Here is a 23,621-nt window from a genome sequence, read left to right on the forward strand (position 1 = left end):
AATGAATTCCTGTGCCCTACAAATAAGCCAGAGGTGCATTTTAAATAGAAGGGCACATTCTACTCATGTAAAAACACGCTGATTCCCAGACCGTCCATGGGCTGGATTTAGAAGGCGATTGGGCCGGATCTGGCCCCCAGGCCTTAGTTTGCCTACCTATGCCTTAACCCAGGCATGTCAAACCTGCGGCCCTCCAGATGTTTTTGGCCTACAACTCCCATGATCCCTAGCTAGCAGGACCAGTGGTCAGGGATGATGGGAATTGTAGTCTCAAAACATCTGGAACCCCAAAGAACTCTGTGAAGACAGGGGAAGGTTGCAAATCTTGATGGACAGAGTAAGATAGGAGTCTGCAGAGAACAAGCCTCCCTCAGCTGTCAAACGGCACACACTGTCCTTTATGTGATATGGAGTGCTGCTACAAATCAGAGATGAGAAAGCTGTGCCCTCCCGATGGGTGGACCACAACTCCCCTCATACTTGACCATTGGCCATGCTGCTTGAGGCTGATGGGAGCTGGAGTTCAGCAGCATCTCACAAGTTAGCCATCTCTGATCCTCAACACCACCTCATTTCACATATGGGACTGGGGCATTTAAAAACAGCAACAACAACACCAGAGCTTTTCCCCCTTTCCCTCCTCTGGCAAATTAAAACCGTGCCGGTATATTTTAAGGCTTTCGGCTGTTGTGTTTTCAGGGAGGGGTGGGTCTGTCTGGCGCGTTTTCTCTTATTATTGTAAGGCCGATTGTTATGTTGTAACATTGCATGCCACTACCTCAGTGCTTGGCTAGTGAACAGGAGAAGTCCTAGGTAGGTTTAAAGAAAGCAGAAATGACCAGCAGGCAGCAATAACACAAGGGATTCCTATCACAGTGGCTCAGAACCCTGTAGCACAACACAAACAGATATTTTGCATAATGACTAGGGGGTGGGGAGGGAAACTGTTAATAACGGTTATCTTTCAGTAACATAGCAACAGCCAAATCCTTGAAAAGAGGAAGTTTTCATTTATACAGCGTTTCATTTAAACATTGAAATTTGGTATAATGTAGAGTATGAAACAAGTTTTGAAAGGAAGCTAATGATTAAGAAGAAATGCAATGGGCATTTAATAAGTGGAAGGAACTGCAAGATAATTAACTGGCATGCATAAAGATTCATGCTTTATACCAAAATTTTAATTTTGCACATAAATGTGCCTGATGTAGGCAGCATTTAATCACCTAGCTGACAGGAGTAACTACTTTCATTTAACCTTGACTGAAGATCATGAATTCTAACAGGTTTAATTGGATACATCATTTAACAGAATGAACAGAGCAAATTTTTCTCAATTCATAGGTTCTGATTGACATGCACCAGCAATAAGGCGTTGCACAATTAAAGCTGATCTGTATTCCTGGCCTGGGCACCAATTGCCATAGTGATGTGACACTGTTTGATCACTGTGGCACTGAAACTACACTGAATTTCCCCTTGTTTTGAAAAGGGCACTGCTTAAAAAGAGAGAGAGAGAGAGAGAGAGATTTTGGCACTTAAAAAAATTAATCACATTTATATGCACGAACTGTAAGGGTAGGGGAACGTCTTATTGGTAATTCCAGAAAACGGAAGGGGGGGAATGGTGTAATAAGCTAACAGTGCACTCCTTTACACTTCTACTCGGAAGTAAGTCCTGTTGAGTTCAATAGGGCTTGCTCCCAGGTAAGTGGGGTAGAGGCTTGCAGCCGTTTGTTACTACAATACTTAAGTAGCGTCAAAAATGTAGGTAGTTCAAATAAGCGATGTATTTCTCAAAACACAAACATTTGATTCATTTGCATATGTAAAATTATGTAAATCTCATTTGGTTTCGCAAGGTAGGGGGAAAAAATAGATTGTTCCAGTGGTCTCACTTCCTGTGGAATTTTCCATACCGGGGGCAGCTGGGAGAATGAATAACCCCAAGTCCTTCAGCTGAGGAATAGATGTGGCAGGTGTAATTTGGCAATCGTAACAGGGTTGGTTGGAAACGTTGGCTTTGTGTTTACCAGGAGTTAAAGGGATTTGTCATAATGAGTCAACAAGGGAGTCACACAAGGGTCAGTGGAGTAGCATGCACCGTGTGACATTGGCACACAGGTGCTCCTTCTTGTAGTATTGTAACCCTGGCTTCTTTCGGAGTAAACAGAGTCTCTGCCATGTGCAGCTTTCTGACTTCAACCACACACCATGTTCTCTCCTCTCCATCTCAAGTGTGCATCCTGCCCAACTTAACCCATTTTGTGGAGATGTCAGGTATTTCAAAGAAACCTTAAAGAGGAAGAGGATAAGCAGCCTTCGAGAGTTGCATACACTTTCTTTGTCCATATTTCATACTATGAAATCTTTAGAAAATTGCTTAGGTAAGTTAATGCTGCCCCCAGGCAAATTTCAGGTCCCTAACCAGCTCTTTCTCATCAATCCATCAGAGGCTTCTGCAGATCCTGGCAGGATTCCATAGGTCATATATTTATATTTATATATATATATTACCTAACCTGTACTTAGATGAACTCATAGTCTGCCTTCCATTTATTAATAGCTGGTAGGATTTTCTACAACTTTTCCTCTTTCCTCCTATTTTTTTTAACACTCTGCAGTTGCATGAGGCCAAAGTTACAGAGTGGAAAGTATAAAATTATACCCAGATTACCTGTTCTGGAATATATCATTGTTAGAAATAGTAGCACCACTCCTAATTATTCTTACCGTATCTCTACTAAGGACTGGTGACCAGACACTGACTTTGTCAAATTCTTTCAGGCACACACTTCTGCTCATTTTCAAAGTTTATATATATATATAATATTGCTAAGTATGTTGCTACTTTGTTTTTCTATCTGGATGGGTGAATCAAAGGGGAAACAAAGTACTTGTGAAAATAGTGGAACACTCTACCATCTATTAAAGAACCTCTGTGCTCCCAGAGGATGTTCCCAGAGGATGCTCAAAGCCATCTCTTGGTTTGTTTGCTTTTCCTGTATTGATAAATATCTGTGGATGTTTGTCAGGAGTTTGCCGATGTTCCACAAGGAGGTGGACAAGGAGGAGCCTAATTTGCTTGTCCTAGTGAGCAAAACATCTCTTTGAGCTCCCTTTGTTTTAACTACAGAATTTGAAGTGGAGAATGGTTGCTGAATTCTAACCTGAACCGCCTTATTGTCCTTAATACAATTGTTGACAGCATGTCACCGTAAAGGATAGTCTGCACAAAACATTGCTGGACTTTGATTTCACAATAGGTTGGCCATTTTTCTACCAGTTCAGTTGGAATTATTGGGTAGGGAGCCAGTCATTGAAGCAGTTTGCCACATACGAGCACTGATTTGCTGATGAGCCATTGGCAAGATATGTTACTTTTCTCCAGCTTAGACAACTGTTTTGCCCAATTCAAACAAGGTGAACGGGGGCGGGGGGAGTAGACCTGCTTTGAAAACAAGCGCAAATTGGATTGCACTAAGCTTTGTCCATGAAAGGTTGCTGGCATGTTGGCAAAGAAAATGTTACCCCTACTGAAGCATTTTTGCAATGTTTTCTGCTTGTGTGCACCGAACATCTGAAGGTTTCTAAGAGCAATTGTATTTTTCCTGGCTGTGCGATATAGCAGCTCCTTAGCTCAGCAGCAAGCCACCTGTTTGGCTTGCAAAATGCCCCAGGTTAATCCCATGTGTCTGGAGGTAGAGCTGGGGGTGCCCCCTGTCTGAAACTCTGGAGAGTTTCTGCCAGGCAGTCCTCAGCTAGATGGGCTTAATGGTAGGACTCGGTGTGAGACTGCTCCCTGTGTTCCTATTTTCCGCAGTAGGGGGAAAAAAATGACCGTGCGGTGACATTTTTTTTGTTGCTTGTCCCTACAATGTCTAGTCTTGTTTCTTACTGTTTTTTTATTTTTTATTTAAAGGAACTAGACACAAACCTGGCTGCCTTCACCACTTCCTTTGAGAGGGCGACAGCTGAGAAAATCCGCTGCCAGGAAGAAGTGAATAGAACTAATAAGACTATTGAGCTGGCCAACAGATTAGTGAAAGGTCTGGAGGTGAGGTCCTACAGGGCAGGCTAATGAAGCGGCCTACAGAAAGCATGCCTTTGTTATACACTAGTGATCTGACAATAACAGAGGCACTTAGCAAAGAACCTGATGAGCTGAAAAAAAATTATGTCATTATCATTCATTTTTCCCCATAAAGGAAACATGTTTTTGACCTTTACGTTTTCTTACAATTTGCCTCGCTGCCGTATATATTAACTGCAAGATTACCTACTAACTAACATGTCGATGAATGTTTAGAAAAAGGCAGGAATGGCAACTCTTGGGCAGTGCTAACAGATTATATATATATATATATATATATATATATATATATAATGTTGTTTAGTCGTTCAGTCGTGTCCGACTCTTCGTGACCCCATGGACCATAGCACGCCAGGCACTCCTGTCTTGCACCGCCTCCCGCAGTTTGGTCATATATATATAGATTCTCTAAGTCTGAGATGCTCTGAGATCACAGCTGAAAATTTCTTAGGATTGCAGTATGTCCTAGTTATTTAAGACTAGAGTTTTACTCAGAGTAGACCAGTCTAAATTAATAAACCCAACTAAGCAGCATACACGCAACATGAGCCACAAATCCATTTCTGTCCTGGAGTTTCCTATAAAATACTGCATTTTGATGGATCCCCACCCCCATACCAGCTTTGAGCCAGATTGAGAAAAAGAACTACCTAGCTGTGTTTTAAGCTGGTAATATGTACACAGCCAGAGTTAGGTCCATCAATTTCAATTTACTCTTGAGTAAAACTTCTTTTGAATCCCGCCCTAAAACTCCTCCGTCCCACATAGGTCTAGACATGCTTTAAAATACTATCTATCTGTGTGTCCAGTGGCACCTCTCAAGACGAATGCCCTGCAAGACGAATTTTTCGCAAGACGAATGCATTTTGCGATCTGATGGTGATCTGATGGTGACTCGCAAGACAAATTCGTTTCGCAAAAAATTCATCTTGTGAATCGCGGTTTCCCATAGGAATGCATTGAAACTTTTGCCCGTTCCTACGGGCAAAATAAAATAAAATTCAATGCATTCCTATGGGTAACTGTGATTCGCAAGACAGATTTTTCACAAAACGAATTGACTCGTGGAACGAATTAAATTCATCTTGCGAGGCACCACTGTATCTGGTTGCACTATAGTGTAAAAGGTAAGCTGTGCCTTCCGGTGAGCATCCCACAGAAAGTAGTGCAATACAAAGAGACAACATATGCATTTGGATGCAACATTAGCAAGTTCATCTGATTTTCACTCTCAGTTTCTGATCCATTAAGTGGTTGGTCTGTGCACAGAAGCTTGCTTTCATATGCATATCCTTTGCTGGACTGGGAATACCTACATACCTAGAATTCATCAGATGCTGATGCAGTTTTCCTGATATACTGCATGTTTCATTTATGTTTAGCTGGCTTCCCCCTCCCCAGGTCAATGATAAACAAAGCTGGCATTTCAGTGCTTTTGCGCCCTGTATAATGCTGACTATATACCCGAGGCTTTTACACATGGCAACACACAATCAAACATAGCTTGGCTTAAACCAGGAGTGAGGAACCCGTGAGGAAAATCTCCAGGTGTTGTTGGACTCCAACTGCCGTCATCCCTGACCAGCACGGCTGGTGGTAAGGTCTGATGGAAGGTGTAAGCCTGACAATCTTAGACTCTACAGTACAAGATGATTTACAGTACAATATGATTTAGACTGGTCTACTCTGAGTAAAACTCTAGTCTTAAATAACTAGAACATACTGCAATCCTAAGAAATTTTCAGCTGTGATCTCAGAGAATCTCAGAGTTAGATAATCTTTTTTTAAAAAGTTTGTTAGCACTGCCCAAGAGTTGCCATTCCTGCCTTTTTCTAAACCAGTGATGGTGAACTTGTGACACGCGTGTCAGACGTGACACGCAGAGCCCTCACTACTGGCACGCGCCCCCTCAGCCCATTCGCACTGTTGTTGTTCCCCCGCCCCCTATTTGTTCTCCCGCTCCTCCTACAGCTTGTCTCCACTACAGCTTGTCTCCGCTGTTGCTGGTAGCCAGAGATTGGTTTTTTTAACCCTTTCTGTGCTGTTTTTCTGGCGCTTTGGCAGACTATGATTGGGTGTAACAGCGTTCGTTTTTTAACCCGTTCTGTGCTGGGTTTTTGGCGCTTTGGCAGAATATGTCGGTGCTGCGTATTAGTTCCAGCGAAGGTATTATTCATCATTTATTTTTGTTCTCTTCCCCCCCCCCAAAAAAGTGCAGCAGCTTTGGGGCACCCCCCCCAAAAGCAAAGCAACTTTGCACCCCCCCCCCCAAAAAAACCCACCAAAGGTTAGCAGCTCCCCCAAAAAAGCTCAACAACTCCGGGCACTTTGTGATAAATAAGGGGTTTTTGGTTTGGTTTGGTTAAATAATTAGTTTTTGGTTTATTAAATACAATTATATATTACAATTATACATGTTTGTTATCTAAACTATAAATATCATGAAAGTATGGTGTTTTTTCTCAAAGTGACACACCACCCGAGTTATGCTCGGTTTTTTGGCGGATTTTGACACACCAAGCTCAAAAGGTTGCCCATCACTGTTCTAAACGTTCATCAACATGTTAATTAGTAGGTAATCTTGCAGTTAATATATACGGCAGCGAGGCAAATGATTTGCTCATTAATATCTGGATAAAGTCTATATTACATTACAGTTATTCACTCTCCATGGGACAACCCCTAAAGATGCTCTGGAAGCTTCAACTAGTTGTGAATGCAGCTGCCCAGCTGTTGACAGATTTAAGGCAGATTTATGTCTTTTTTTTTTAAGCCCACTTTGTTAAGTTCAACTTTTTTCCATACCCAGTTTAAAGTTGTGGCACTGACCTTTAAAGCCCTAAGTGGCCCAGGTCCTGGATATCTTGAGGAAAGCTAAATTCCTCAATTTAAGATCAGTCCATGAAGCCCAGCTCAAGGGACCACCATGATTGTCATCTGTGTAAGGCCTGCATCCCAATCATGGCCTCCCTCTTGTCTCCTTTTTAAAACAGATGGAAACTCCCCACTCCATTCCACTGAGCTTTTAACCATCCTGTTTGCCTCATGGTGGAAGTATCCAAGGACAATTCTGTAGTTGCCTTAAGCTGCTATAAATTAACCTATGGCCCTTTTATTTCAGTCAGAGAATGTGAGGTGGGCTCAGTCCGTAGCTCAGTATCATGAGCAAGAGAAGACCCTGTGCGGAGATGTGCTTCTAACAGCGGCATTCATTTCGTACGCTGGGCCATTTGCCAAACGGTATCGGCATGAGCTAGTTCAGAATCTGTGGCTGCCCTTCTTGAGAAGCCAAAAGGTAGTATGCAATAAAGATGTCTTTAGTTGAAATGTTTTGGGGGAATAATTTTTGAAAACTATACATTATGCTTCTGTGTTGCCAGCAAAAAATAATATAAAAAATAAAATCTCACAATACTTCATTAGATAAGGAGGGGGTACATTTTAAAAGTGCACGAAAACACATTTTACATGAGCAAAATATTTCACTGTTCTTAATTGTAGTAATAGAATTGGATTTTTTTTCTCCCCATTCCAAATAGTTCAGTAGCAATTCAGTTGCTAACACAGATCAAAATGGCATAATTCATGATACCTTTAGGGACAGTCTGATCTTTTGCTATATTATTATTATTATTATTATTATTATTATTATTATTATTATTATTTCAGTTTGCCCTTCATCAAAAGATCCCAAGGCAGTGTACAACATTAAAAACACATTACAGAACATCAATGATAAAAACATAATAAAAACATACCGGTACTGGCAGAGACAGCCTAATAATAAAACAGTCATCATAATAACGGTCCTCTCCCCCACACTTTCACAGGCCACAGATTATTTAAGCCTGGTTAAAGAGGAACATTTTTGCCTGCTGCCTAAAGACATGTAATGATGGCACCAGGTGAGCCTCTGTGGGGAGGGCATGCCACAATTGGGGAGCCACCACAGAAAAGGCCTGTTCTCTTCTTGAACCTCTCTGGGATGGGGAACACAGAGAAGGGCCTCCGAGGAGAAGCACAGGGTCAGGGTTGGTTCATAGGGCAGAGGGTTTTGTTTTTCATTTTTCTTTTTAATGGAATTGTCATACACAGTGCATTTTTTCTTTAAAAATGCTTAGGGGTACTCTCATTTTGACTCAAGAGAATCACCATTTTATAGTTCAAATTGGGGGAAATAAATACAGTACATGGACAAAAGTACAAAGAACATGCATGCAAAGAACAAAGAAACTGACCAATCACCATGCTAGATTCCAACTCCTACTTCACACATTAAACGCTCACTTCCGTCTGAGACTCCAGAAACACCGTGACAGGAAATGAGGCCGCCATTGGGGGTAGCAACAGAACTGACGATTCACGAATCTAGATTCACGAAATGTTTGGGGGTATGCGTACCCCTGTGCACCCCCAGAAAAAAGCACTGGTCATTCAGGCATGTATACTGCTGCAATGCATCTTAGGTTTTCCTGTGAAAGAAATGCAAGGTATAAAATGATAGATAGACGATAGATAGATAGATAAGCAGAGCAATCTTGATAAATATCATACAAAGGACGAACTGGCGTTCAGTATATGATACACTTTGATTTCATTCTTTTTGTTTTATAAATTATTTTCATAAAATATATACACCGCTTGATGGTTAAAAAAAACCCCAACAACCCTCAAAGCAGTTTACATAAAAATAAAACAATAATTTTGAGTTCCGATATGAACTCCTTTATTTCATTTTGTTTCCTGATATGTAACATTGCAATAGCACCCATCTATGTTTGTAACATCTGCAATGGGGATTAAGAAATGCAGTGTTCTTTTTCCTCTTGGCGATCCTGCCATACTCCTCCCTTCCCTCGCTCACTTTCTCCGTGCTACAGACATGAGCAGTGCGATGTATTGTTGTCACAGGGACAAGTCACTGAAACTAGGCATTTTTAAGTTAACCCTTATTATTTTAGGTTCCCATTCCAATGACTGAAGGTCTTGATCCGATCTCCATGCTGACGGATGATGCAACAATTGCTAAATGGAACAATGAAGGCTTGCCTAGTGATACCATGTCCACGCAAAACGCCACTATTCTTACAAACTGCGAACGTTGGCCTCTATTGATTGACCCCCAGCACCAGGGGATCAAATGGATAAAAAGCAGATATGACTCGGATTTGAAAGTCATCCATTTGAGTCAGAAAGGGTAAGCGCTCATTGGCAGCTGCTGCTATTAACAGGAACAAAAACATTAGGTTTGGTATAATATGACTGTTGATGCAATGCACTAGCTTGTTTTCCTTGTTTTAATCCATGCTTGCTGCATAGATACAGATGTATAAATATATCAACTGACTACAAATACACACACACACACACACACACACACACACACACACACACACTCAAAGAACCAGAGTTTGATCTAAATAACTGGTGAAAATCCCTTAGCTCTCTTAATGCTCTTCCTTGTATCTTCTCCTTAGTCCCTTTGCTCTCCCTAAATCTCTCTCTCTCTCCTTGCAGATATGTCGATGTGATAGAAGAAGCTATTGTTGCTGGAGCCCCTGTTTTAATAGAAAACCTGGAGGAGACCATTGATCCTGTGCTTGACCCTCTGCTTGGAAGGCACATGCTCAAAAAAGGAAGGTGAGGATTTGTGTGTTTATGTGTGTTTATGTGTGTGATTTAACTTGGGATGCAATGGGAATTTGATTCAGTTTACGTATAAAGCCAAATTTCCTAATTTGCACTTTCTGGAACAGATTGAAACACAGCCACACTTTAAAATTCGCACTTTTCCATATTTTGTGACTTCGTTCTCTAGCAAACTGATGTGGGAAGGAAATGCATATGAATTGTTAAAGTGGGCATATAAGTGCATGTACTAGTGGAATGAACATACAGAAATGCATTAAGGGGAGAAATTGCTTTGCAAAAATGTGTATATTAGACAAAACTGCAAACAGAAATGTATAAACTGAAAATTTTCCTTCTGCTCCTGTAAAGAATGGATCCAAACTAAGTTACGGTAGTTGCACTTAGTTCCCACTGCAATCAACCTTGTTTATTGAGCATTCATCCTGATTTGCATGTTTATATACCTTCTCATTTATCAGTCATTGAGTCCACACTTTTTAGTGCATTTCCTCGTCACTTTCCTGTCCACAACAATTTTGTTTCTTTCTTAAAGCGGATTTGTTGTACTTGGGTGACAGAGCATTTTAATCCACTTTAATTGCACAAATTAAATTTTGGGAAAGAATTTGCAGCCATAAATAATACTGATATTCCTAGCCCTAAAAGTTAGCTCCAATTACTGCAGCTGTGAATATCTCTACTGGGCGACTAAACCAAGAAACAAGGTTTATCCGACTCTGGTTGCCCACAATCCCAAACCATAATGCTTCCAACCTTTCCCACTTTGTAGCCTTAATTTCCCACCTACGTCCAAATCTTGTTTGTGAGTTTGGTTGCCTGCTGGGTCTATCTTGTCTGAATAGCATCTTCACACTAGCTGAACCCTCTTTATGTTGACTATTGATCTACTGTTAAGTCAGACTTGAAATGAAAAAAGCTATCTTTAATTTATTGCTGCCTTGGGAGCATTTGATTTCAGTGTGGGAGTCTGTGGCCTGTTGAGACCTATTGCATTGTGGCTGCAATTCTGAATTTGAATGAATGCTAAAATCTTTATGGTTTCAACTGGAGCGAATTCTACAGGTTTTTCCTTGCCTTAATATTTCCATTTCTTCTCCTATGTGTTTTTTATTTTCTCAGAAACACAGCTGTAACTTGGGGTGTTTCCCGGGGTTGCCAGTGTGGAAGGCCTACCCCTCATCACTGTTTGCAAAATCAGAGCGTTTTTCTATCATGTTTTTCCTTTTGCAGGTATATTAGAGTAGGAGATAAGGAGTGTAAATTTCACCCTAAATTCCGGCTCATCCTCCACACCAAACTTGCTAATCCCCATTATAAACCAGAAATCCAGGCTCAGACCACATTAATCAATTTTACTGTCACACGAGATGGTTTAGAGGATCAACTGTTGGCAGATGTTGTCAACGTGGAAAGACCTGATCTGGAACACTTTAAGGTTTGTGTATATGGAAATGTGCATCACCTCACTTAGATGGTCGCGTATCGTTTGAATGAACCAAGATACGAACAAGCCAAGATATGATCCTCCTTTCATTTGAGTGAGCAAACAAACAAACAGAGAAATCTTCTGTTAGCTATAGTTTATGATTCATCCAAACCAAGAAACTATGGTTAGTAGTTGTGGAGTAGTCCAGTATATAGTGGACGCTCAGGTTGCGAACATGATCCGTGCGGAAGGCACCTTCGCAAACCGCAGCGTTCGCAACCCATGCCTGCGTGTCTGTGCACATGTGGGTCGTGATTCGGCACTTCGGCACATGTGCTGAAACCCAGAAGTAACCCATTTGGGTACTTCCTGGTTCGGTGCGGGACGCAAGCTGAAAAGATGCAACCTGCAGCGTCTATAACCTGAGGTATGACTGTATAAACCTATCATTGGAAGCTGGCTTAATAACCTGGCTTGTTCTGAAGATGTTAGCCATAGCTTCCTACTGTCTCGGATGATAGGTCATGTAATACCGGTATATCTTGGTTTATTTGTTCCTTCCACTAAAAGAAGAGAGGAGTGGCTTTGTGCTTGCTAGTGTGCCTATCTTCCTGTCCATACTCAGAGTTGCATTGGTTCTTCAATGAGTGTTCAAGTAGCTAGGTGTTCCAATACAAAAGTGCTTCTTTTCAGTCAGTCAGCTTTCATTGCAGGTTTTTTTTTTTAATGATTGCTCTGTTGATTTGCATCAATTGCTTGCTTGGATCACACTTGAAACATTTCCCCTACCAGGCACTGAAATTTTCTTTGTGAACTTAAAGAAGGGTTTGTCAACTTCCTTCTCCCGTTCATGCAGAACTTGCCTATACTGGAGACACCACAGCAGTCACAGAAGTAATTATTCTTAACTGCAAGACATAAATCTGAATGCCCAGCTCATATTTATTGGGGTGGGTATGGTAAAGTCTAGACCTGCTATTTCACTAATTTTTAACTTGTTTTAAGTCTGCATAATAATATTCAGAATAAAGGTTACACTTTACACATTTCACTTTTTTGCATCAACCCATTGCTCAGTTATTAAACCCTATAAATGGGGATATAATAAAGTCTTGGGAAATCAGCAAGTTTTGAAGTTCAATGATGCATACTTCCTGTATTAATGGTGCTTGAATTATAGGTTTGCAACCTTACCATTTTCATTTCAGTCTGAACTCACAAAGCAGCAAAATTATTTTAAAATTGAGTTGAAAATGCTTGAAGATGAATTACTAACACGCCTTTCAGCTGCCGAGAGTAATTTCCTTGGGGATACCCTTTTGGTTGAGAGACTGGAAACAACAAAACACACAGCGGCAGAAATAGAAATTAAGGTAAAATTATCAATATGAAGTACCGGTAATCACAACCATAGTCATAGAACAATGCAAAAGTAACTTTAAAATATATTTGTGAAGTCATTATAACATTTCTCCCCTCAACCTACTTAGCCAATTCTTAATGTTTCCTATTGGGATTTAATAAAAGTTGTAATCTGCCATAATTACATTTATATAATCTATAGCACAGAATGTATATACCACTGTGTTGTAAAATTTCTGTGCAAATTATACAGTGATCACTTACAAATGAGTAAGCTTTAGTCAGAGGGAAATATTTTGCTGCATTCTAAACAAAAGCTATAAAACAAAGGGAATTTAGGTAAAGTGTTGACTCTTTCCTTTTTTTTTTTTTACACTGCATTTATAACTTTCAGTTGGAAATCAAATGTACTTTGGGTTCCTTTGTTTATCAGAAATATTACCTGTTAGCACTATTTCTCAAGAGCGTAAGTTTTTATTTTCCTCCAAGCTACAATTAAACTGAGACCATGCATTACAAAAATAAAAAATAGTGTTTGCTGTTGCTAGACAATAAACTTGGCATACTAAGTAAAAACACAAGAGGTGGGGGGGGGATTATTGGAACCAAATGCAGGTGAACAGGATGCCTTTAAGTTTCTGACCCTCATTAAAACTGTCAACACCAACAGCGATCATGTGCCAACAAGGGCAGGGAAGACACTACAAAATGAGGGACTGCAGGTGAATATGAAAGGAATAAAAGTGTGATTCTAGTACTATGGCTTGAAATTAATTTCAGTCATTCTGATGCACATCAGTGAATATTTGGTGCTGTCAGAATATGTAAGAATAACAATATGGTTAAGAAACCACTGCATTTTAAAAAAAGTTGGCAACCACTTTGAATCGCATCTCTTTCTACCAATGTCATGCAATTGCCGTTTACATGTAATTATCAACAATAAATTTGACATAAAAGTGGCAGTGTGTTATAGCTACAAATGGAATGTCCTATATACAGCTTTTATTAGGGTTGGGTGCTTGTGTAACAAGATATGGCTGCTCCCCTCTGCAGCCCCCTGCGTGCCCAAGGAATTTAAAGGTAAAGGGGCCCCTGACCATCAGGTCCAGTCATGTCCGACTCTGGGGTTGCGGTGCTCATCTCGCTCTATAGGCCGAGGGAGCCGGCGTTTGTCCGCAGACAGCTTCCGGGTCATGTGGCCAGCATGGCAAAGCTGCTTCTGGCGAACCAGAGCAGTGCACGGAAACGCCATTTACCTTCCCGCCAGAGCGGTCCCTATTTATCTACTTGCACTTTGATGTGCTTTCGAACTGCTAGGTAGGCAGGAGCTGGGACCGAGCAACGGGAGCTCACCCCGTTGCAGGGATTCGAACCGCTGACCTTCTGATCAGCAAGCCCTAGACTCTGTGGTTTAACCCACAGCGCCGCCTGGGTCCACCATAATTGCTTTTATGCAATTATGTGAGCAAAGTAAACATTATAAGTCCAACTTTATACTTCCCTATCACCTCTAAAGATATAGGATCAGTTGGTCTAAACTGAAACTTGTGCCTCCTTTAATAATAATAATACAGTGGTACCTCGGTTTACAAACACAATTGGTTCCAGAAGTCTGTACTTAACCTGAAGCGTACTTAACCTGAAGCGAACTTTCCCATTGAAAGTAATGGAAAGTGAATTAATCCGTTCCAGACGGTCTGTGGAGTACTTAAACTGAAGGGTACTTAACCTGAAGCGAACTTTCCCATTGAAAGTAATGGAAAGTGGATTAATCCGTTCCAGACAGGTCCGCGGAGTACTTAAACTGAAAATACTCAAACTGAGGCATACTTAAACCAAGGTATGACTGTAATAATAATAATAATAATAATAATAATAATACTCTACCCATCTGACTGGGTTGCTCCAGCCACTCTGGGCAGCTTCTAACATATACAGAAACATAATAAAACATTAAACTTTTTTTAAAAAACTTCCCTTTACAAGGCTGCCTTTAGATGTCTTCTAAAATTTGTATAGTTACTTATCTCCTTGGTCGCATAACTTCATACCCACCAGAATTTTTCTGATGAAAATAGGGACGTCCTACCATACCTTCCAACATTTATCTGATGGAAATAGGGACGTCCTAAAGAAAACCAGGATATTCTGAGATAAAATCAGAAACTGGGATGGCTTCTCTAAATCCGGTACTGTCCGTGGAAAATTGGGACACTTGCATTACTGTAATTCTTTGGTCATACCAAAATCCTTTACTTCCACTGTGTTCTCTTCTACCTTGGACAGTTCTCTGAAAAATAGTACTCTATTTCTCTGTCTTCCAAACTCCACCCAGTCAGTTGTTTTTAACCTATAGGTTCAAAGGAGTGCAGTGGAAACTGATATCACTCATTGTTCTGAATTCTGGAATTCCAGCTCAACCCCTTGCCTTCATACTTGTTGTCCCCTACTCAGTACCGGCAAGTTCTGAGATTCATCGTATTAACTATCTAATGATTTGTAGGGTTTTGGGGGTGGGTGTGTTGTTGTTTTTTAACTACAACCAACTGGTATGTTCCAGGTTATGGAAGCCAACATCAATGAAGTCAAGATCAACGAGGCCCGTGAGCATTACCGCCCAGTACCAGCAAGAGCCTCGCTTCTCTACTTCCTCATGGATGAGCTGAAGAAAATCAATCCAATGTATCAGTTCTCACTCAAGGTTACTATTCAGGAAGAAATCAATATTTTTTTTTTGTGCTGCTGTTTTAATCTAGCATCACTATTGGCTTACAAGCTTGTCTGTCTCCTCTCACAGGCATTTAATGTCGTATTTCACAAAGCAGTGCAACGAGCAGAACCTTCCAACAATGTGAAAGAGAGGGTCAACAATCTGATTGACTGTGTAACCTACTCTACTTTTATTTATATCAGTCGCGGGCTATTTGAGAGAGACAAGCTTACTGTCACGGCCCAAGTAGCTTTCCAGGTAGGCTGGTTTTCTTAGGCTGCGTGCAGACAATAGAAGAAGTTAGAGCCACTGTTGTCCGTGCTGAGGTGGAGGGGAGGACTTGTGGCCCTCCAAATGTTGTTGGCCTCCAAGTCCCATCAACCCAGCTAGCATGGATGGTGGTCATGGGATTTGTAGTCCAGCTGCTTCTGGAAGGCCCCATTTCCCCATCCCTGGTGCACATGGCTATTTTGGGATGTATTTCAATGTTTCAGGTGTCAACCTTAACCCAGGGGTCAGCAAACTTTTTTCAGCAGGGGTGCCAGTCCACCGTCCCTCAGACTATGTGGTGGGCCGGACTATATTGGGGGGGGGGGTTGATGAACAAATTCCTATGCCCCACAAATAACCCAGAGATGCATTTTAAATAAAAGGACACATTCTACTCATGTAAAAACACGCTGATTCCCGGACCATCCAGGGGGCCACATTGAGAAGGTGATTGGGCTGCATCTGGCCCCCGGGCCTTAGGTTGCCTACCCCTGGTGTAGGGTGTCTCGTGAAGGTTACCCAGCACAGCTATAATAATAATAATAATAATTTATTATTTATACCCCGCCCATCTGGCCGGGTTCCCCCAGCCACTCTGGGCGGCTTCCAAAAAAACAGAAATTCTAAAATACAGAAATCCATCAAACATTAAAAGCTTCCCTAAACAGGGCTGCCTTGAGATGCCTTCTAAAGGTCTGGTAATTGTTCTCTTTGACCTCTAGTGGGAGGGCATTCCACAGGGTGGGTGCCACTACCGAGAAGGCCCTCTGCCTGGTTCCCTGTAACTTGGCTTCTCGTAATGAGGGAACCGCCAGAAGGCCCTCGGAGCTGGACCTCAGTGTACGGGCAGAACGATGGGGGTGGAGACGCTCCTTCAGGTATACCGGACCGAGGCCATTTAGGGCTTTAAAGGTCAACACCAACACTTTGAATTGTGCTCGGAAACGTACTGGGAGCCAATGTAGGTCTTTTAGGACCGGTGTTATGTGATCTCGGCGGCCGCTCCCAGTCACCAGTCTAGCTGCCGCATTCTGGATTAGTTGTAGTTTCCGGGTCACCTTCAAAGGTAGCCCCACGTAGAGCGCATTGCAGTAGTCCAAGCGAGAGATAACTAGAGCATGCACCACTCTGGCGAGACAGTCTGCAAGCAGGTAGGGTCTCATCCTGCGTACTAGATGGAGCTGATAAGACAGCTGCCCTGGATACAGAATTGACCTGTGCCTCCATGGACAGCTGTGAGTCTAAAATGACTCCCAGGCTGCGCACCTGGTCTTTCAGGGGCACAGTTACCCCATTCAGGACCAGGGAGTCCTCCACACCCGCCCGCCTCCTGTCCCCCACAAACAGTACTTCTGTCTTGTCAGGATTCAATCTCAATCTGTTAGCTGCCATCCATCCTCCAACCGCCTCCAAGCACTCACACAGGACCTTCACCGCCTTCACTGGTTCTGATTTAAAAGAGAGGTAGAGCTGGGTATCATCAGCATACTGATGGACACCCAGCCCAAACCCCCTGATGATCTCTCCCAGCGGCTGCATATAGATGTTAAAAAGCATGGGGGAGAGGACAGAACCCTGAGGCACCCCACAAGTGAGCGCCCAGGGGTCTGAACACTCATCCCCCACCACCACTTTCTGAACACGGCCCAGGAGGAAGGAGCGGAACCACTGCATGACAGTGCCCCCAGCTCCCAAGCCCTCTAGACGGTCCAGAAGGATGTTATGGTCGATGGTGTCAAAAGCCGCTGAGAGATCCAGCAGAACAAGGAAACAGCTCTTACCTTTGTCCCTAGCCCGCCGGAGATCATCGACCAGTGCGACCAAGGCAGTTTCAGTCCCATGATGAGGCCTGAATCCTGACTGGAAGGGATCCAAATGGTCCGCTTCTTCCAGGCGTGCCTGGAGTTGTTCCGCAACCACTCGCTCAATCACCTTGCCCAAGAATGGAAGATTTGAGACTGGGCGATAGTTGGCCATATTGGCCGGATCTAAAGATGGTTTTTTAAGAAGCGGTTTAATAACCGCCTCTTTCAGCGGGTCTGGGAAGGCTCCCTCATGGAGAGAAGCATTTACCAACCCGCGAAGCCCATCGCCCAGCCCTTCCTGGCTAGCTTTTATAAGCCAGGATGGGCAAGGATCAAGGAGACAGGTGGTTGGTTTCATTCGTCTAAGCAGCCTGTCCACATCCTCGGAGGTAACAGATTGAAATTGATCCCACAAAACTTGACTAGACAGGACTCTAGCACTCCCCCGCCCCGGCCCTGCTCCCACGGTGGAGTCTACCTCTTCCCGAATCTGAGCGACTTTATCTGCAAAAAACTTTGCAAAATCATTGCAGGAGATCATGTGGCCCGTACTGGGCCCGGATGGAGCAGGTGGTTCCGCTAAATTGCGAACCACCTGGAAGAGTCTCCTGCTGCTGTTTTCTGCAGATGCGATGGAGACGGTGAAGAAGGTCCTCTTCGCCGTCGCCATTGCCACTTGGTAGGCTCGAAGTTGAGCTCTAGCCCGTGTCCGGTCTGATTCAAAATGAGTTTTCCGCCACCGGCGCTCTAGCCGTCTCAACGACTGTTTCATTGCCCTCAGCGCCGGGGAAAACCACGGGGCTGTCCGGGCTCCATGCAATCTGAGAGGGCGCTTCGGAGCCAGACAGTCAATAGCGCTGGTTAACTCCGCATTCCAGCGGGCCACCAGGGAATCAGCTGAAAGGCCATCGACATGGGATAAAACATCCCCTACCACTCTTTGGAAGCCAATTGGATCCATTAAGTAGCGGGGGCGGACCATCCGAATCGGTCCCACCTCCCTGCAGAGGGGAAGGGTTGCGGAGAAGTCCAGTTGCACCAGAAAGTGATCTGACCATGGCACTTCTTTTGTTTCGCTTTTACTTAATGTCAGATCACCAACATCCATAGAGGTAAACACCAAGTCCAAGGCATGTCCGCGGCTATGAGTTGGGCCAGACTTATTCAGGGACAGCCCCATGGTGGCCATGCTTTCCACGAAGTCCCGAGCGGCTCCTTGTAAGGTCGTGTCGGCATGGATGTTAAAATCCCCTAAGACAACCAAGCTAGGTGTCTCCAGGAGCACATCCGACACGACCTGAAGCAGCTCGGGCAGGGAATCCTTGGTGCAGCGGGGAGGTCGGTACACCAAAAGGAATCCTGTACTGCCTCTATTGCCCAACTTCCAGAACATGCACTCAGAGAACTGGGTCTTCCCAATAGGACGCCTGGTGCAAACTAATGACTTCCTAAAAATCACTGCAACCCCCCCTCCCCGCCCAGATGGCCTGGGTTGCTGTGCATAAGAGAAACCTGGTGGGCAAGCAGCGCCAAGAACGGGCCCATCGGCTTCCTCCAACCAGGTCTCTGTCACACATGCCAGGTCAAATCCTCCATCCACAATCAGGTCGTGAATGGCGGTGGTCTTATTCATCATCGACCTGGCATTGCACAGCAGCACCTTCAGGTCATGTGGGTATCCCTTGCCTATTCCAATATCCGTCCGGTCAGGACCAGACCTGGAGGCAGGGATAGTCCTCAGACAACGACTAAGTCTGCCTCCTCGGTAATGACATGGTCTGGTCTTAGCGTAACTCCTCCTCCTACCCGTGACCACTGAGATCGGTTGTTCCAGTGCACACCCCCCTGTGGAATCTGCCCCAGCCATTTTGCTTGCTGGGACCCCCTCCCGGGCAGCCCTGACCCCTCCCCTTAAAAACAAAATAAAACCTCTGTAAAAAACAGCAAATAACTCAACAAAAGAAGAGTACAAAAAAGACAATAAAACAATAAAACCAAAAACAATAAAAATTACAAATACACTAAAATTTAACAGATTCCCACACCCAACTAAAAATCCCTCCCACCTACCACCCCAAACACAATAAAACAATAAAACCAAAAACAATAAAAATTACAAATTCACTAAAATTTAACTGATTCCCACACCCAACTAAAAATCCCTCCCACCTACCACCCCAAAGAAGATAAAAACATAAAAAATTCTTTAAAAAGCATTTTAAAAAGAACTCTGTGCTGTTTCAAGTTCCCCTGGGCAGCACCAGCAGCAGAGCGGCGGCAGCAGTCCTTTATGAGGCCTTCCAGGCCCCGCCCTAAACCAGGTGGAGAGAGGTAGGGACAGGGCCTGTGGGCACTCACAGCAGGAAGAGTCCTGGGCAGCACCAGCAGCAGAGCAGCGGCAGCAGTCCTTTATGAGGCCTTCCAGGCCCCGCCCTAAACCAGGTGGAAGGAGGCAGGGACAGGGCCTGTGGGCACTCACAGCAGGAGAGAGTCCTGGGCAGCACCAGCAGCAGAGCAACGGCAGCAGTCCTTTATGAGGCCTTCCAGGCCCCGCCCTAGACCATTTGTTGCCATACAGGGCAACAAATCTCCTTCACATTGACTTACTAAGGAACCTGCCAGCATTTCTGCTTCTCACACACTTTGGACAGTAAAATCTTTTTGTGCTCAAGGCTGCCATTCAGGCTTATTTCTATCATGGGCCCTGGTCTCATGACCAAAGTTTTATTCCACAACTTTTGGGCTGATCACATTCACCATGCATGAAGAGTTCCCCACCCCACCCCCCAAAATTGAGCTCACTAACAGTAAACAAACACATTCATGAGATTTAGGCCCACATCAGCACGGCTATACCTCACCACCATGGGGCTCGCAGAATCAGAGTTATGCAACACAGAGGACTTTTGCAAGTTAGCAAGTATAATGCCTCCTTCTCTTTGGTCATTCTGCATCTGCTGTTGTTCTGCACTGAATAAATTTGGGCCTGCTTTCCATACATATTTTTTCTGTAGCACAGAGGCAGCTGATCCCAACCCTTTTATTGCGTATTATTTATCTTTGGGACCAGAGAGCTAATGCTCATAGATGCCTTAGATCATGCTATAATCTTTCCCCCTTCTATTATCTAATACTGAATATAAATCAAACACATGCCATGTTAAGGTTAGGAACAGATGGCACTTCTGTTACACGAAGAAGAAATGAGGGTGAAAGAGCAGCAAAGTTGGTGGGGAACCTAAAAAAAAAACTTCCCTTTTTAGCTTACCAGGATCCATTGTGTGTCACCCTCTTGTTATTACACTTAGCTGCAACTCTGTATTGTTATAGAAGAGATGTTACAAGCTGAAGAAAAAGATGCTATCCTTAAAATCCTTCGCTGGGTTTTAGCAGGGTTTCTTTCTATCCCAACAAAAACAGTAGGAAGCATTAGAAAATGCCGGCAAGGTATCACAATTTAAGAAGACCTCCCCACTTCCTTAGATAGATTTAACTGCAGGCCTGTAATGACATGGGTGCCTTCCTTTAAAAATAATAATAATTTAAACACGCTTATCTGTGCACCTGGGATAATAAAGCTGTCTCGAAAGAGTCCCTTTGGAACCCTGAGATTAAAGCTAGAAAGGGGCTTTTACTGAAATTCCTTCAAGGCCACTCAAATATTCAGTGTTTACTGTTCACATAATATTTGCTGTTTATGTCTCATTCTTTCTCACCAGCTTTCCCTCTCCCCTCAAAACATTTTAAAGAAAACAATTGGGTTTTTTAAAAAGAAATAGCATTTCCCTCACCCATGTTCAGTGTACACCTTCTGTACCGACCACCACAGCCCTTTCCGCAAATGGCATGTGTCATGATAGATTTGAAGACGGAGATGAAAGCAACAGTACTCTGAATAGTCTAATTTGTTTGAAGGAAATAAAGCTCTTGTAAGGCATTCCCAAGAGGATCCTCCTCCCCGTGACTGTTTTTCTTCTTCCTCTTCTTTTTCTTTTTTGAAGCAGTGTGCATTTCAAAAGCGAAGCATCTCCTATTCAGAAGTAGCTGCGGAAGTCTTGCTTGCTTTTCCTGGGAACAATAAAATTCGTCATAAATGCCCCTGTGCCCCTTCCATGTCCCCATTCCATTTGTTTCAAAGGGCAGCTGCACTCAGCAGCCAATCATCGTTTTCCGTTCGTTTTCCATTTTGATTGCTGGCATTTGTGCATTTGTACTTTAACTCTCCGCAACATGTTCCAAAAGTACGTTGCAAATCTTGATGCAGAAATGATGTTGCCCTTTCATGGAGCACTTTTTAAAAAATGAACAAACCACCAAAGACCATTTAGGAGGCTGATAATAATGGAGAGTTGCCACCAGAAACTTTTGCTTGCTTTGAATAATTCTTTAAAATTCTGCAGTCAGAAAAAGAAAAGAAAGTTATTTAGCATACTTAGAAGAGACCTCTAAATGAATAGAGCGCACTGGAGACCTCTAGATGCACGATGTCATTATTATTATTATTATTATTATTATTATTATTATTATTATTTTCAAATTGGATCATCCTTGGCACTATAAAGTAGCTCCCCAGATACTCTCAAATCACATTGCAAAAGAAGATTTAGATGGTATAGGGCACAAAATATATTTTGTGGTAGCACTGAAGAAGATTTTATTTGTAATATATCGGGCCTAATGAATAATATTATGCACACCTAGAGCTTTGCTGAGCTATAGTCTGTCTGTCCTTTTTATAGTACCCCAAAGCATCACATTGGCTTTAGCCAGTGATGGTCCAATAAGAAAGGCTCTTTTTCTTTACAGATGCCTTACCTACATTCCAGCATATTTACAAGGATGCACCATCATCCATTCTTCGATACTCTCAATACAATGCATCAGTCTATAACAGGCATAGGCAAACTCGGCCCTCCAGATGTTTTGGGACTGCAATTCCCATCATCTCTGACCACTGGTCCTGCTAGCTAGGGATGGTGGGAGTTGTAGTCCCAAAACATCTGGAGGGCCGAGCTTGCCTATGCCTCTCTAAACAGGGCTGCCTTCAGATGTCTTCTAAAAATCTGACAGCTGTTTTTCTCTTTGACATCTGATGGAAGGGCGTTCCACAGGGCGGGCGCCACTACTGAGAAGGCCCTCTGCCTAGTTGCCTGCAACTTGGTTTCTCGCAACGAGGGAACCGCCAGAAGGCCCTCGGTACTGGACCTCAGTGTCCGGGCAGAACAATGGGGGTGGAGACGCTCCTTCAGGTATACTGGACCGAGGCCATTTAGGGTTTTAAAGGTCAGCACCAACACTTTGAATTGTGCTCAGAAACGTACTGGGAGCCAATGTAGATCTTTCAAGACCAGTGTTATGTGGTCTCGGCGGCCGCTCCCAGTCACCAGTCTAGCTGCCGCATTCTGGATTAGTTGTAGTTTCCGGGTCACCTTCAAAGGTAGCCCCACGTAGAGCGCATTGCAGTAGTCCAAGCGAGAGATAACTAGAGCATGCACCACTCTGGCGAGACAGTCTGCAGGCAAGTAGGGTCTCAGCCTGCGTACCAGATGGAGCTGATAGACAGCTGCCCTGGACACAGAATTGACCTGCGCCTCCATGGACAGCTGTGAGTCCAAAATGACTCCCAGGCGGCGCACCTGGTCCAGGAGTGTAGAAAAACCAGACTGAGGCCGTGGGGTGGGGTGGTACCTTTAACCCTTTGTTCCCACTGTGGCAGAATCGGAATCCCCCTGCGGCAAGTGCCTGTTATTTGTAGTGGAAGGGAAGTTCCCACTGGCATGGCCAGATTCCCGTTGGGACCACAGCCAGGGACAAAGGATTAATGCTCTCTCCCCTCCTCCATGCTCGCCTTACATCAGCTATTCATTTTAAAAAAATCAGCCACACAAGGGTTAAAGATGTGAATAATATTATATATGAGGCCACTTTTATATGGTACTTTCCCCAGCATGGAAACAATTAAGCAACATAGATAAAATATAGCATGTAGCACACACTTCTGAGATTTCACATGTTTGGAGATACCTGAAAAGCTTCACGTCCATTTTAAACTGGCCTTTCACTCACACACACACACACACACACACACACACACACCGACTTTCTCTCTGACATTTTTTAAAAAAAACTTTTCTCATTATTTGTTTTTAGCTCTTGCTTATGAATAAGGAAATTGATGCCCGTGACCTAGATTTCCTTCTGAGATTTAATATTGACCACAGTTATAACAGCCCTCTGGATTTCCTCTCCAATTCCACCTGGAGCGCTATTAAGGTGCAGTATGCATGCAACTCAAAATAT

At 43.3% G+C, this 23,621-nt stretch overlaps 2 protein-coding genes across 2 annotated transcripts in view; one reads left to right on the top strand and one right to left on the bottom strand.

Moving 5' to 3' along the window:
* Positions 1–23,621, top strand: part of LOC118083835 (dynein axonemal heavy chain 11-like) — a 240,858-nt gene that overhangs the window by 188,362 nt on the left and 28,875 nt on the right. Inside the window, exons 62-70 of the mRNA XM_060272909.1 lie at positions 3,923–4,057; positions 7,215–7,388; positions 9,055–9,290; positions 9,611–9,733; positions 10,976–11,180; positions 12,380–12,544; positions 15,097–15,237; positions 15,334–15,504; positions 23,472–23,594. Coding sequence (XP_060128892.1) covers positions 3,923–4,057; positions 7,215–7,388; positions 9,055–9,290; positions 9,611–9,733; positions 10,976–11,180; positions 12,380–12,544; positions 15,097–15,237; positions 15,334–15,504; positions 23,472–23,594 — 1,473 coding nt within the window. The remainder of the gene's footprint in view (positions 1–3,922; positions 4,058–7,214; positions 7,389–9,054; positions 9,291–9,610; positions 9,734–10,975; positions 11,181–12,379; positions 12,545–15,096; positions 15,238–15,333; positions 15,505–23,471; positions 23,595–23,621) is intronic.
* MAP3K20 (mitogen-activated protein kinase kinase kinase 20) overlaps positions 1–23,621 on the bottom strand; it is a 342,609-nt gene that overhangs the window by 153,105 nt on the left and 165,883 nt on the right. The gene's annotated exons all lie outside the window — the stretch shown is intronic.

The sequence above is a fragment of the Zootoca vivipara genome, chromosome 1, assembly GCF_963506605.1.
Source record: "Zootoca vivipara chromosome 1, rZooViv1.1, whole genome shotgun sequence".
Taxonomy (NCBI): Eukaryota; Metazoa; Chordata; class Lepidosauria; order Squamata; family Lacertidae; genus Zootoca; species Zootoca vivipara.